The sequence below is a fragment of the Chiloscyllium punctatum genome, chromosome 45 (genome assembly GCF_047496795.1).
Source record: "Chiloscyllium punctatum isolate Juve2018m chromosome 45, sChiPun1.3, whole genome shotgun sequence".
In the NCBI taxonomy this organism is placed as follows: domain Eukaryota; kingdom Metazoa; phylum Chordata; class Chondrichthyes; order Orectolobiformes; family Hemiscylliidae; genus Chiloscyllium; species Chiloscyllium punctatum.
In genome coordinates this window covers 34,652,825-34,669,545 of record NC_092783.1, presented here as the reverse complement: position 1 = coordinate 34,669,545, position 16,721 = coordinate 34,652,825, and the positions used below count along the sequence as shown (strand labels likewise).

Below are 16,721 nucleotides of genomic sequence, written 5' to 3'. Positions count from 1 at the left end.
ATGTGCTAGATTCTGCCATCCATTCATTAAATTTCACCACCATTCAAGATTGGCTGTGTTAGGACTTTAGGATTTTGATCTGATCCATCGATTATGGGAGCACTTTGTTCTAGGTGGCATTCAGGAGGTGTCCAGCCTACGTTTGACCTGATGCCATGAGACTTCAATTGTTCCAACATTAGTGTTGAGGATTTCCAGGTTCACTCCCTCTCAACTGTATACCATTGTGTCTCACATTTGGCGATTCGGACCTGCTAGTGGGTCAGGAAGTAGCAGAAATTGATGAAGCAAGAGTCTGGACATTGGATGTTAAGGTTTAATTCAATGTGTATGATTAATTCAGGATGTTGTGTGACTAGTCTGTAATCAAGTGATCTCAGGTTTAGCACAAATGCTAAAGGTTAGGGAAGAAATCATTGCCAAATCAACTGGACAGGAGTGTCTTCATTGTCTTCGATGCCTAGGTCATTATCAGGTGGTTCATCAATTTTACTCTCTTTTTAATTCTGACAATTTGCAATGACTAAGTGATTTGCTAGGCCATTTTAGAAGACAGTTAAAATCTGTTGGTCAGGAGTCACAAATAGGCCAGATTGGGTAAAGGGACAAAATTTCCTTAACAGACTGACATTTAGGGTTTTGCAACAGTTTTCTTGTTTCATGATTAGCATTTACCAAGGGTTAACTTTTCATTCAGGGCCTACACAATCATAGAGCTACAGCATGGAAACAGACCCTTCAGTTCAACCAGTCCATGCTGACCATAATCCCAAATCAAACTAGTCCCATCTGCTTTCTGCTGGCCCATATCCCTCCAAACCTTTCCTATTCATTTATTTATCCAAATGTCTTTGAAATGTTGTAATTGTTCACACATCCACTACTTCCTCTGGAAGTTCATTCCACGTGCAAGCCACCCTCTGTGTATAAAATTGGTCTTTTTAAAATCTTTCTCCTCTCACCTTACAACTGTGTACCCTCATCTTGGAATCCCCAACTGAGGGAAAAAAAAACAACTACCATTAACTCTATCTATACCCCACATTATTATATAAACTTATTTAAGGTCATCTCTCAAACTTCCCTGCTGCTGGAGTAGAATGTGATGTCATGACTCCAGAGAATTGGTCCAGGCCTTCAGATGATTACAATCATCACATTCTCAGTATGCAACCTTGTATCAGTGGTAAGCTGCTAGTTCTTTACACTGTGTTGTACATTCCTCTAATTGTGGTAGTTAATGGTAACCTACTCGTGGTCTCCCTCTGTGTGCTAATTCATCAAGAACCTGCCAGCCTATGTCATCAGAAAAGACCAAAAGCCCAAAAGTGGGCTTCCACTCTGAAAAGCATGAAACCATTGAACCCAGTTTACTAGCACAACAAAACACTTTCCAGAGAATACATTAAATGTTTTCATTCTATCAGTCTTACTTTGGTATCTGTATGTTTTTCGGAAATTTCACAGTTGTCATAAAATGCAGGTAGAAAATAGATAGAAAAGAAGTAATATAACTTTCAAGATTAAATAAAGTACAGAGTTGACAGTTTGGAAAATGAAGTAGAGATACATGTTCAAGAATAATTAAAGCAACAATCCCAAACATATTCAAATATACAGGACCACATTTATTTTTCAGTGAATTGCATCAAAATTTCCTCAATTTCAAGCTAAGATAAATATGTTTTAGTTATATTGATACTTGGCAAGCTGGATCTCTGTGTACCAGACTTAGTATAAAACCATCACGTGTGATAAATTAGTATTTGAATTCTGTTGCAATGTTGTATATAATGCACCCATAAGTATCCTTAATATTCTCAATGCATATGGCATAACTGAAGAATATACTATCCTCTTCCCTTAACTATACCCATGATTTTCAAAGAGCTTTTATTTAAGGTTCTCCTGCAACCATATCAGTCTTGAATAGCAGTTTCAATTTCCTTTGAAGTATAAAACCTCCGAATTCCCGATAGTGTCAGTAGAAGAAGTGTTCATCACAGTCTTGCAGACCAGATCACTTCTAATCCCCTGCTCAGTCTCCACTGGGGTGTTTGGGTAAAAGAAACAGTTGATCAGATTATCCTTTCGCTTAAAAGGGGAAGATAAACCAAGCTAGTGACACCTGATTGTTATCCAGCAACCACTGTTGAAACAGGTATGGTAGAAATGCTGGATAAAGACCGAATTGAGATAACAGGCCATACCCCCTCTGGTACATGGTTTATGGATTGTTTACTATGCTGAAGTCACTGTGTAACCCAAATCTTTGTTATTTTCTTACTGTTTATGCTGAATTGCATAAAAATATAATCAGCCAGATGTTACTTAAAGTTATTGGAATAAAATGATAGCCTGTGAAATTTTAATGCAGCCTAAGTCATTGTCTTCAATCAAGGTGGAATGGGTTTTACAATAAATACACACAGTCTATCAAATGAAGTGCTTATTTTCAAAACTGTTAGAAATCATAAGAATCCATCTTTTAAAACTCAATTTACTGATATATGCAAAGAAACTCCTTCCTTTCCGAGCTGACTGGTTTTCTTTCTTTCAGCACAGACACCAAAAGAAATATCAATATTACAGATATGAAGTTACATACAACACCTCAAGTAGCTATTAACTTCAATAAAAACAGAGCTATAGATGCTGTAAATCTGAAACAAAATTAGAAAGTGCAGGAGAAACTCAGCAGGTCTGGTAGCATCTGTAGAGAGGAAAACAGAGTTAATGTTTTGAGTCCAGTGACCTTTTCTCAGAACTGAAAATAGCTGGGAAAGAGTAGTATCTATCCCGCTGATGGGGTAATGGGAGTGAATAGAGTATCTGATGGAAATGAACACTGCAGATGCTGGAGATTAGAGTCGAGAGTGTGGTGCTGGGGGAAAGGCACAGCAGGTCAGGCAGCATCCGAGCAGCAGGAGAATTGACATTTTGGGCAAAAGCCCTTCATCAGGAATGAGGCTGTGAGCCAAGGGGATGGTGAGATAAATGGGGGGGGGGGGCGGGGGGCGGGGGGGGGGCGGGGGTCTGCTGGGGGAAAGGTAGCTGAGAGTGCAATAGGTAGATGGAAGTGGGGTAATGGTGATAGGTTAGAGAGGAGGGTGGAGTGGATAGGTGGGAAGGAAGATGGACAGGTCATTAGGGCGATGCAGAGTTGGAAGGTGAGAACCGGGATAAGGTGGGGAGAGGGGAAATGAGGAAACTGGTGAAATCCACATTGATTCCATGGGGTTTGAGGGTCCTGAGGTGGAAGGTGAGGCATTCTTCATCCAGGCATCTAGTGGTTAGGGAGTGGAGATGGAGGAGGCCCAGGACCTGCATATCCTTGGCAGAATGGGAGGGGGAATTGAAGTGTTCGGCCATGGCCAGTGGGTTTGGTTGGTAAGGGTGTCTTGGATATGTTCTCTGAAGCGCTCTGTAAGTAGGTGTCCTGTCTCCCTAATGTCTCTCCAACCGCAACAGGGACAGAACCCTCTGGTCCTCACCTTCCACCCTACTGTGGTTTTATTTCTGTAATTTCAGACAAAAATCAGCTGGAACCCCATTTATATCAGGCTTATAAAACATTTTTATATGTGGATGTAGGTTTGCTCGTTGAACTGGAAGGTTCATTTTCAAATGTTTCGTCACCATACTAGGTTACGTCTTCAGTGAGCTTCCGGTTGAAGCACTGCTGATGATTCGTGCTTTCTATTTATATGTTTGGGTTTCTTTGGGTTGGTGATATCATTTCCCTATGTAATCCACAATGAATTCCTACCAACAAAAATTCAAATACATTTCAGTGCTCCACTAGTAGGCAATGCAAGTGTTACTTTTCACCCCCTGATCCACCACATGTTAATGGAACTTCTCAGTCACCATTACTGTTTGCTGCCATTTCTTTTCTCAATGAGCGGGTGGTCATTGAGAAATGCCCCTATTTGAATTTTAAAAGTTGCCGTTGTGACAATGAATATGGCTTTATTCTTGAATTTCCTGCCACAGTGGAATCGAGCCACATTAGACCAGCGGGACATAAAATTGCAGATGAAGAAATATTCCACAGTTTGAACAACTATTTTCCAGGATTGGTAATTTTTTTTTTGGAAGTAATGTCTGATTTTGTTTTGTGCAGGCCTTGAGCGTGACAAGTTTGATAATAAGACTGTATCATTTGAAGAGCATATTAACAATGAACACAACATTTGGAATTATTTGTACTTCATTGTATTGGTTCATGTCAAAAAAAAGACTGAATATACAGGTCCAGAGAGCTACGTTGCTCAAATGATAAAGGTAATGTATTAATTAAGCGATTATATATGATTTAATCTTGAAGCTCACTCAATACAACTCACAGCTACATAAATTTGTATACTTCATCATGGAAAAAGTAGCCTGAAATTCTATGACCTCCTGGACCTTGGTTCCCAGCCAGCTCATGCCAGGTACTTGATAATATTTTTTCTGTTAGCTGAAATGATTTTGCTATTATGTGTATGACCAGGGGTACAAAAAAGTGTCCCTCACTCTGTGAAAACCGCCACAAAATACTTATTTTAGACAGTGGAAAAAATCAGACTAATGCATTAAGCCCTCTTCTGAGTTAGCCAAGTTGATGGAAGCTTTATTCTATAGCTGACCATATGACAGTTGGAAGCCTTATTCTATAGCTGACCAGATGATAGTTGAACAAAGAATAATCAATGCCAACTCCAAACTGAAAATCAGCAATCGTAGTTTGTGCTCTATTTAAAACTGCTCAAGTTAATGGGACAAACAATAAAATGCCACCTTTCATTTCTTGTTATTTTTACTTCCCATTTCATATACTAATCCAGACTTATTTTGTATTCGTTAATGAATGTGGGTGCCACTGGTGAGGCCGGCAGTTAGAGCCCATTTCTAATTGTCTTTTGAGAATTTGGTCATTCATCGTCCTCTCTGACCATTGCATTCCTTTTGATGTAGGTACACTCTCAGTGCCATTTGGAACACAATTCCCAACTCTGATCCTGCCTCAGTGGAGGAATGGCAATATATTTCCAAAGTTAAAAATCACACAACACCAGGTTATAGTCCAACAAGTATATTTGGAAGCATTAGATTCTGAAGTGCTGCTCCTTCATCAGGTAGCTATGGAACAGGATCATAAGACACAGAATTTAAACCAGAAGATTACAACTGAAATGATATATTGAGCAAACCTAGATTGCTGTTAAGTCTTTCATCGTGTAGAAAGGTTTGCAGGTTTTCAAAGAGTTATAGAGATGTACAGCACGGAAACAGACCCTTCAGTCCCACCTTGCTTCATTAATATGTAAATCCCAGAACTTCTTTTCAGTCACGTTCTCAAATGACTTAAGGGTTTATGAACAAAAGGTGACATCTCAGCTCAGACCAATGCATTAAAAGTGTGAGGTTAGACTCTGTCTGTATCCTAATCTTGAGTCAGGCTGGTTCTATTTCCAAAGTAGAAAGTTATAAAATATTACATGGATTGACTGCTTGCAGATTGTGCACTTTTTGAGCAAAATAGAATGTATCTGCAAATATAATTCTGCAAATTCAAATTCACCCCACAGACTTATATGTGCACGCATGCATAAAAGAGAGTGTGAGTGTGTGCATGTGAGCGTGTGCGTAAGAGGGTGTCTGTTTGCATGTGTGCATGCTTGGTAAAATGTGTGCGTGAGTGTGATGGAGTACAAACCTGTGAGTGTGAGTGTGTAGGGGGTCACCTGTAGTGTGACATGAACCTAAGGTCCCAGTTGAGACCATCCTTATGGGTACAGAACTTGGCTATCAGCCTTTGCTCAGCCATTCTGCATTGCTACGTATCCCAAGGTCTGCCTTGGAGGATGGTCACCTGAAGAACCTGTTGATCTTCCAGCTGAAGGAGTTGACCCCGACCGAGTGTTGCAGACTGGCACATTCCAAGGTCCAAGACTACGTGTTGAGGGACGCGCTGAAGCTTGGGGCAGCTGCCGCCAAGGCGCGGTGGGGAAAGACCACCGTGTAAGATCGGCCTGCCGAAAGAATAACAGGGGGCCCATACAGACGTTTTTTGGGCTCTGCTGATGCCTCAGCCAAATATATGTATATATACAAGATTGAAAAAAATGCACAGGATTGTAAAGGACAAGAATAAAGTCGAATCTGTGTTTGTAAATATGGACATATGTATGGCATGATCAAATGTACAGACTATCAAATCATTCTATGAATAAAGTATATTTTTGAAATAAAAAAAAAGATGGTCACCTGAAGATCGGAGGCCGAATGTCCCTGACTGTTGAAGTGTTTCCCGACTGGGAGGGAACACCCATGTCTGGTGATTGTTACGCAGTGTCCATTCATCTGTTGTTGTAGAGTCTGCTTGGCTTCGCTAATGTACCATGCCTCAAGGCGTCCTTGCCTGTAATGTATGAGATAGCCAGCATTGGCCAAGTCACATGAGTATATGGTGGGTAGTGTCCTCACGTGTAATGGTGGTATCCATGTCGACACTGTGACATGTCTTGCCTGACACCTCTGACCAATAGGGTTCCTGTCATTGTCTAATACTTCCTCGGAGCGGAGAAACTATGCCATCTTCTTCGCAGCCTGCAACACATTATTGATGAGGATGAGCACCTTGCCAAGACCTTCCCTACACCACCACTTCTCACCTTTAAACAACTGCCAAACCTTAAAAAGACCCATTGTTCGCAGCAAACTGCCCAGCCTTCAGGACAACATGGACCACAACACAGTACAACCCTGTCATGGCAACCACTGCAAGATATGTCAGCAATCTAGCTTTGTTCAATATTTCATTTCAGTTGCATGACACTGTAATCTGTTGCTATAAATTCTGTGTCTTATGATCTTGTTCTGTAGCTACCTGCTGAAGAAACAGCGCTCCGAAAGCTAGTGCTTCCACATAAACCTGTTGGACTTTAACCTGGTATTGTGTGATTTTTAACTTCGTCCACCCCAGTCCAACACTGGCTCCTCCCCAATGTATTTCCAAGTCAGGATAATGTTTGACTTGGAAGGAATCTTTCCGTTGATGTTATCCTATATACATTAAGCTTTATATTTGGAGCTGATCAGGTCATAGTGTTGGAAGATGAGTCAAAGAGCCTTGACAGCTTGATTATACCTTGTAGTTCGTACACACAGCTGCCATTGTATCCTGGTGGTGAAGGAATTGAATGTTAAGATGTGCCACCAGTTTGGCTTCTGACTTACCAAAGCCATAATATTAATGTGACCGGTTAGTTGAATTTCTGGTCTCTGAGGATGTTGATGTTGGGGGAGTTCAGTGGTAATATTGCTGTTGAATGACAAAGGGAGATAGATTATATTCTCTCTTGGTGGCGATAGTTATTGCCTGACACTTGCTGATGCAAATATTATTTTACTATTGTGTTGTGTAGTTTTAGCAACACAGCCCTACTTTTATACTCCATTTCCTTAGAAATAAAGGTCAATGCTCCATTTTCCTTCTGTATTACTTTCTGAACTTGGCTGCTAGTTAGCTATCTATTTTGTACTGACAGAATTCCGCAATATTGATGGGTTTGATTGTGATGTTAAACCAAGGACCCATTTGCCTGCTTGGGTGGTTTAAAATATTCCAGATAAAATTTGACTAAATGAGAGTTCTGTCTGTGTCCTGTCCTGTCATTTATTGCTCGATCAGCAACATTAAAAGAGGTTATCTACTGATTTATTTCCTTACTGTTTGTGGAACTTTGCTGTATGACATTTGACTGCCACATTTACCTGCAATGGTGAACACACTTCGAAAATACTTAAAATAGAAAAAAATACTGTTGGAAATACTCAACACCTAAGACAACATCTGTGGAGAGAAAACCAAAATTAATATTTTGGATCTGAGTTTTCAACAGAATCGATCAAAAATAGTTAATTGTTTATGAAAACTTTGGAATATCTTCCTCAGAAAATGAAAGGCACTAGCACGTGCAAGTTATTTTCTTTCAACGCGCCTCGTTCATGCTGGAAGTTTAAGTGTAATAACAAATGCCAAAAATTGTGTGCCAATCCAGGAATATAGATAACCAGAACACCTGCTGTTTTTTTTAATTACTTTTTGTAGACTAAAAATTTGGATTGGTTTCCACGTATGCGTGCGATGTCTCTGGTCAGCAACGAAGGAGAAGGAGAGCAAAATGAATTTCGAAATCTACAGGACAAATTGTTCTTGACAATGAAACTCGTAACAAACCTCACAAACCAACTTACAGAACTAAAAGAACAGGCATGTATTTATCCAATTTATTGTATCAAAGGACAAATTTGCATATGAGGAAATCAAAGTAATTTTTCCAAGTATTTTTCGCTTATTGCTCTGGATTTCCTTTTCTTCTGACCCTTTTCAAGAGTTTACATGGTTACATAGAGGTATTGGAGGATTCTGACCATGATATTCCAGCCATCACAACTGGTGGTGGATGTGTTGAACTATTCTCTTCCCGTATAATCTTTCAGTTTGTATGAATTCAAATTGACATAATACTGTAAACTGTGAACTTTAAATGTCAAACTCTCAACCTCACTAGGAAATTTAGAATCCACCCAATTTCTCTGCTGTAAAATGCCAGAATAATTATGCTGTGTATACTTTCTCTGTTATAAATTACTTTATACCTGCTCATTTCCCAAGCAGCCATTTCTCTCTATCTGCCTTCTTTAAGAAAAGAAGTTGGCAAATAAATTGTCACAAAGAATTTAAAAACTTGTTTAATTTATTTTCCCCGAATAAAATGTAATGCACAAAAACTATTATGATAAACAAGTGGTTGATACAATCAAATGCAAATGTTGTCACTAAACAATGTTTTAGATTTTAAGAAATTATAATCTATCATTTGTTTTATATAGATGACAGAACAAAGGAAACGCAGGCAAAGATTGGGATTTGTGGATGTGCAAAGCAATATATCAAACACAAACCATCAGATGGCGAAAGCGTGAAAATCTCCAGTGCACTACAACTTAATATTCACGTCACTGCCTAATGATACTGTTGTGTATTAACATAATTTGTTACAACAAAATACATCTGATCGTAAATTAGATTGAAACAAGGTATTTTCCCTGGGACTGTGGAAGACATCTTAAAGCAAGGAAACTACACTTGCAAACTGCATGAGGATTAAAATAATTTGTAAATTAAAAACGAGTGCAGTTCTTGGGAAGGGAAATGGGGTTTTATATTACAGTTCTGGTGATGATGTCACTGTGCAATATCTTAAAAATGTGATTGTTGCTATTTTCTAACTGCAGGTTTTATATATATATATATATATATATATATATTGAAATTATGATGTACAAAGTCATTCATTTCTGTGTTTTACGTTTTGGTAAAATTGGAAAACTTGAAGAAATCTATTGATTACCTGCTTCAGGCAGGGAAACAATATCACTTTATGAATCTTCCACTTCTAACCTCCTCAGTTGGTTGCAATAACAGGTTTGAATCAAAGTTACTAAACAACAGCATCTACACACAGGTTTAATGCTGGAATAGAAGACGAAACAGAATCACTTCATAACAATCAGCATGAACAACTCATCCCAGATTTCAACTTACATTCTCTCTGCAGTCACACATGCAGAGCCAGTGTTAACATTTGCTTTACTTACAAAAAATGTACTGGCTACAACACTACCATTAAAATTAATTCTCAGAATGTGGAATCTACAAGAAATCAATGTCCATTTGACAAATGACAGATTGTTGGATTCTAATAAATTTTTTTTTAGTTTTAACCTTTGTTATGGTGTAATTTTTTAATGCCACTCTTGTGCTGAACCCAATAAAATAACCAAAAAGTCTCAAAATATCTTCACGTCAATATAGTCTGTCTTTCACAAGTCTGTGATTAGCCAACTGCTATTTATACAGCACAAAATATACTGACATTTTCAATTTCCTGATTCTTTGTGTGTTGAACCTATCCCATGGATGAATTAATAAACTCAATTAAACAGCAATTTAGCCAGTGATTTAAAATGGTTTGATATTCATAGTTTAGCAGTTCTAACACCTTGAAAATGTAATCAAATGGAAACCTAAGAATTTTTGTCTGCTTGAAACAGGTCAACTCAGTGGCACTGTGCTGGGTGGTTATACAAGATAGGATGGTGAAAGTGAGGGCTGCAGATGCTGAAGATCAGAGTGCTGCTGGAAAAGGGCTCCTGATGAAGGGCTCCCTGGAAGGCCTGACCTGCTGTGCTTTTCCATTGCCACTCTTGATACCAGATAGGATGGCTTATTGCTGTTCTGAGACCTAATGCACTGGTGAACTTGGAGTAAGATCATCTATGCGCCCAATGATTTTCCCAATGCCTTCCATGACTATTGGACACTGCAGACTTTTGTCTACCTCCTCAACAAGAGAGAAAAATATCTTGTGATGTCTTCTACTGACAGGATCTTGTCTTGCTCTCTTCTGAACAGTTGCAACAAATTGAGGATCAAACAGACACATTTAATAGAATAAGTATTTCTATTTTAAGTAATATACTGCTTCTTGCTAGTAATTCATCCCAATAAAAGATATATTTTTAACTTTTTTTTCTTTGGGACATCTCTTTAATGGAAGGAATTAGTCATTATTTATTTCTTTATAATTCAGATAAATTATGGCTGAGCAATGCAAGTAATTTTGGCAGTTAATCAACAGACTCCAAAAAACATACAGCACTCCAAAGAGGTCTTCGTGCTCTGTTCAATATTACTGCTATTATCGGCTAGTCAATATATTCTCTGTTCTTGCAAATGGCAGCTAACTAAGAGGTCAAACTTGTATGACTAAATGGTCCTTCCACACCTGCACAATTGTTAATTTGATCAGTTTGCTTTCAGACAGTGCAAGGCAAATTATGCCTATATTTTTGAGAAATAGAATATAAGCAAATATTTTCTACAGTTATATGAATGTAGAAATTTCAGCTATTGTGCAACAATCTGGCAATTGAACATCAGAAAGGATGTAGTGACATTGAAAGGAATGTAATGCATCATGTTATCAGGGCTCTACATCTGAGTTTATAAAGAAATTTTAGGATATAAACTTGTATTTCCTGATTAATGTGTTTTTTAAAATCAGAACTGGTGGCCCTTGGCTGCATAAATAAAAGGAAGACTAAGTTTCCACAAGAAATGTTTCATGGACAACTCATTTTGTACCAAATTATTCAATTTTGGAAAAATCTACATCTTCACAATGGTCAGGTACTTCCAGTATATTTATCAGTTGGTCACTTAGGAGGAGAATTTGATTCCAAAGCAACTGTTTCATTAATCATCCTCTCCACACATCTTCAACTAAAACACTGTCTGTATGAAGCCAATGTTTTAAAGATTGAAAACATCATTTACACTTACTAGACACAAAAAGTGACTGTGGATTGACAGTAAAAATATAGTTTTCCTGGTGTAACTACTATCCCAAAATATTGGAATACATAATTATAAAGATGTTTAATTTGATCTGATTCGAATACAGTGTAAGCCTTAACAGAGTAATACACAATGCATCCAGTTATGTTTTGGCCAGGTGTTTAAAGGAGTACACAATTCATCATCGTTGGACTTATTTCTAAATGCAACGGTGATACATTAACATGGGGCTGAATAACCATAATCCAATATAAACTCAGGATGGGGAGGTAGGAAGTACAGTGGAGGGAAGGTGGGAGGTACAGTTGGGAGGGTGGGGGTGTTTGTCCTAACAAAATAAACTAACTAAAGCTTGTGTGAGCATAGCACTGGCAACCAAAATTCATTGTGGTTACTGTAAATCTTTTGATTTTATTTTGTTTGTGGACTAAAGTGAGAGAAGAACTGTTTTAAAAGCAACAACTGAGGCAGAAATTGCTACACGTTTGAAAACAAGCTACTGGAGCTCATGAAAAGTTGTTTACACTGCTGCTTTCCAAATGGTGGGAGGAAGGTTAGACCACACAGCATGGAGCTATGGGTGCAGTGTGACCAGTTATGGATGCCAGACATCATCAGCCTGACAACTCTCCCACTGGTTCCTGGGCTGAGCAACTTGCGCTTGGGAATGATGGAGGGTTGGGGTAGAAAGTTTCCAGACTGGAAAGAGGGTCTGTCTCTAAATTCCTGCAGCAAAATAATACAAGCCTGAAGATAGTTGTATACTCTCACTGTTTGCTGTAAGCTATTGCATCAAACCAATGATTATAAAGCTGAACAATTAATGTGAAAATCTGGAGTCTTCAGTGAATATGGAAGAACTTTGGAGCACAGAATGTCTTGAAGCAAAAAGAATACCTTAGCGAGGGCTCTGGTCTGATGATTTGAGTTGTGCTTTCTTTGTTTTTTCTCCCTCCACTCATAAACAAACAAAAATTTGTTGTCATCAGTCTGTGTGAGAGGTTTTAAAAGGGTGTTAGAGTTTCAAATAATAATTTTCCCTGTCTCTGCGTGGGTTTCCTCCAGGTGCTCTGGTTTCCTCCCACAGTCCAAAGATGTGCCGGTCAGGTGAATTGGCCATGTTAAATTGCCCATAGTGTTAGGTGCATTGGTCAGAGGGAAATGGGTCTGGGGGGGGTTACTCTTCGGAGGGTCGGTGTGGACTTGTTAGGCCAAAGGGCCTGTTTCCACATTGTAGGGAATCTAGTCTAATCTAATAATTAGCCATTGATGGTTCGTATTTGTTTAAATTGTGGTTAATTCTATTTATTTGTAATAGCAGTTTTTGTTAAGTACAGAAACCTGGTTAATGTTTTATGTTAAACTGAATTTATCAGACAGCTAAATTGGGGATTTTGTGTACTTTGATTATTTTTTAACTTCTATGACAAGCCCAGGATTAGTGGGGTTCAAGCACCAGTGCATCTTACCAAGTTGGTCATAACAATACATCCATTATATTGCACATAAGAAGAAAAAGATATGTCATAAACTGTGCTGAAGTTTAACATATTAAAGGATGGTTTACTTGGCGTACTGTTAGAGAATCAGCAAAAGAATGCTGAATTCCAAATTGTTTGAATACAAACTATTACCCAATGACTGTACAGTGATCCAGAAGTCCTCTTTTAATGTTTTGGCTACAAAGGAAAAATTCAATCTCAGAAGAGCCTCAAAGCTGGCAATGACCGAACAATAACAAATGGGGAAGCTCTGGCACTTCTACCTCAAAAGCTGGCGATTCAGAAACAGAATAATAGGCACAAAGGTAGTTAACAATGCATAAAAGGATCGCTCTCAATCAGTATGTCGTGTACACACATGGGTTTAAACTGGCAAAAGCATGTCCAGAAGCATAATTAGACAGAATGAAAATTAATTGGAAGTGGCAAAGGAGGAACATGCTGAACCTTTCTTTATATCAGCTCAAATGTCTGAATGGCATTTACGCATCTCTCAATCTTGAAAAATTAACCTACAGTTTTCAAATAGTTGTAATTCATTGGCTGTTCATTGTTTAAGGTGAAATTTCTTTTTTATAGAGGGAAGGTTGGGAGAGGTGCAAGAGAACTGGGACAAGAGAGAGAGAATGAGATGTAGAAATTGTTTGAGAAGCACAGACAAGTGTTTCTGTGGCCATGATAGAGACTCTGCGATGGTATGTTGCCTCCCTGGTGCCAGGGTTGAGGATGTCTCTGAGTGGTTGCATGACATTCTTAACAGGAAGGGTGAGCAGCCAGAGGTCGTTGTGTATATTGTTACCAATTACATAGATGGGAAAAGGGATGAGTCCCTGAAGAGTTAATATAGGGAGTTAGGCAGAAGGTTAAAATGCAAGACCTCAAGGGTGTAACTTCTGGACTATTTCCAGTGCTATCTGTTATTGAGAGTAGGAATAGGATTTGGTGGACGGATGTATGGCTTCAGAACAGGTGCAAGGGGCGAAGATTCAGATTCTTGCCTCACTGGGTTCTCCTCTGGAGTAAAAGGAGCATGTTCAAGAGGGATGGTTGCACCTGAACCACAGAGGGATCAATATCTTGGCAGGGAGATTTGTCAGAGCCACTCGTCAGCGTGAAGGTGGTGGTTGTGGTGGGAGAGGTTTAAACTGGTCTGGCAGAAGATGGGATTCAAAACAGTAAGGAGATGAAAGAGAAGGTTAATGCCAGTACAAAAGTTAATGAGAACAAGATAAATAGTAAAGGCAGTGTTAGCTATCCTAGTACTAGACAGGAACCATGGGAATTAGATTAGATTACAGTGTGGAAACAGGCCCTTCGGCCCAACAAGTCCACACCGCCCCGCCGAAGCGCAACCCACCCATACCCCTACATCTACCCCTTACCTAACACTACGGGCAATTTAGCATGGCCAATTCACCTGACCTGCACACCTTTGGACTGTGGGAGGAAACCGGAGCACCCGGAGGACACGGGGAGAATGTGCAAACTCCACACAGAGAGTCGCCTGAGGCGGGAATTGAACCCGGGTCTCTGGCACCGTGAGGCAGCAGTGCTAACCACTGTGCCACCGTGCCGCCCACAAAGTCTGGGTTAAACTCCATTTATATCAATGCAAGACTCTTGACAGATACAGCAAATGAACTCAGGGCATAATGGATACATAGGATTGGGATATTATAGCTATTCCAGAAACATGGCTGAGGGAGGGACAGGACTGGCTGCTTATCGTTATGGAGTACAGATGTTGTAGGAAGGATAAGAAAGGGTTGGAGGAAAGTAAGGGGAGTTGCTTTTTTGATTAGGGAGAACATCATGGCTGCACTGAGAGAGGATATTCTTGAGGTTTCATTCACGGAGTCTATAATGGGTAGAAGTGAGAACCACAAAGGGGGAGATCACTTCAATAGTATTCTGTACGTACCCCAATAGTTAGCGGGAGATTGAGGAGCAAATATGTAAGGACATCACAGACAGCTGCAAGAAAAATAGGGTTGAAACAGTGGGGGATTTTAATTTTCCTAACACTTACTGGGACTACCATAGTGTTCAGGGCTTGGATGGAGAAAAAAATTATTAGGTGTGTTCAGGAAGAATTTCTCATGCAGTATGTAGGTGGCCCTACTAGACAAAAGGCAAAACGTCACCTTCTCTTGGGAAATAAGGCAGGGCAGGTGATGGAGATGTTAGTGGGCGGGCACTTTGGTACCAGTGACCATAATTGCATTAGCTTTAAAATAGCTATGGAAAATGATCAGTCTAGTCCACAAGTTCTAAATTGGGGCAAGGCCAAATTTGATGGTCTTAAACAGGAACTTTCAAAATTTGACTGGGGGAGGCTGTTCATAGGCGAAGGGACATCTGGTAAGTGGGAGGCTTTCAAAAGTGAGTTAATGAAGGTTCAGGGTCAGCATGTTCCTGTAGTGAAGGGCAAGGCTGGCAGGGGTACAGAACCCAAGATGATGAGAGTTATTGAGGCTTTGGTCAAGAAAAAGTCAAGATAATCATATGCTCTGTATAGGCAGCTGGGATCAAATTAATTCCTTAGGGAGTATAGAGGGTGTCAGAGTACACTTAAGAGAGAAATCAGGAGGGCTAAAAGGGGACATGTGATGGCTTTGGCAGATAAAGTAAAGGAGAATCCAAAGAGATCCTACAATTACATAGGGCAAAAAAATCTAGGAAGAGAATAGAGCCTCTTAATGATCAACAAGATTGTCCATGTGCGGAGCCACAAGAGATTGGTGAGATCCTAAATGAATACTTCTCGCCAGTATTTATCATCCAGAAAGGTATGGATGCTAGGGAATTTGGGGAAAAAAATGGTGATGTCTTGAAGGGTGTCCATAATACAGAAGAGAAGGTGCTGGAAGTCTTAAAATGTATTTAGGTATATAAGTCCCTGAGATCCTGCTGAAGCATATCTCAGGATTTTGTGAGAGGCTAGGGAAGAAATTGCAGGGTTCCTAACAGAGATATTTATATCAATGACAGCCATGGATGAAGTGCCCAATTTTGTGGGTTTAAGAAAAGCTGCAGGAAAATGTGTGGGAACAGGATCTGCAGGCATTTGGAGAGGCAATGACTCATTTGGGATAGTCAGCATGGTTTTGTGCATGGGAAATCATATCTCATGAATTTGATTGGGTTTTTTGAAGGGATAACCAAGAACGTAGATGAGGGCAGTGCAGTAGACATTGTCTACAAGGACTATAGCAAGGCCTTTGGCAAGGTACTGCAAAGTAGATTAAATCTCCTAGGATCTAGGGAGAGCTAGCCAATTAGATACAAAATTGGCTTTAAGGTAGAAGACAGACGGTTGTTTTTGAAACTGGAGGCCACATGGATCAGTGCTTCGTCCACTGTTATTTGTCATTTATATAAATGATTTGGATGACAGTTTAGAAGGTACGATTAGTAAGTTTGCAACTGACATCAAAATTAGTGGTAGAGAGGACAGTGAAGGTGGTTATCTAGGAATACAGCGAGATCTTGATCAACTGGGCCATTGAGCTGAGGAATGGCAAATCGAGTTTAATTTAGATAAAAGCAAGATATTGCATTTTGGTAGGTCAAAAGACTTAGAGAGTATGGTCCTGGCGAGTGTGATGTAACAAAGAAATCCAGGGGTTCATAGCTCCTTAAAAATGGCACCACAGGTAGACAGGGTGGTGAAGATGGCATTCAGCATTCAGATGGCTTGGTCAGAGCACTGAGTATAGGAGTCATGACATAATGCAGCAATACAAGACATTGGTAAGGCTACATGCACTTCAGGGCACCTGACTAGAGAAAGGATATTAGTA

The 16,721-nt window shown here is 39.6% G+C and overlaps 1 protein-coding gene across 3 annotated transcripts in view; it reads left to right on the top strand.

Annotated features, from left to right (window-relative positions):
- itpr3 (inositol 1,4,5-trisphosphate receptor, type 3) overlaps window positions 1-9,854 on the top strand; it is a 269,802-nt gene extending 259,948 nt beyond the window's left edge. For all 3 annotated transcript variants that reach the window (XM_072563528.1, XM_072563529.1, XM_072563527.1), the window contains exons 56-58: window positions 4,127-4,287; window positions 8,102-8,263; window positions 8,887-9,854. In XM_072563528.1, the coding sequence (XP_072419629.1) occupies window positions 4,127-4,287; window positions 8,102-8,263; window positions 8,887-8,979 (416 nt within the window). In that variant the 3' untranslated portion in view covers window positions 8,980-9,854. The remainder of the gene's footprint in view (window positions 1-4,126; window positions 4,288-8,101; window positions 8,264-8,886) is intronic.
- The last annotated feature ends 6,867 nt before the right edge of the window (window positions 9,855-16,721 follow it).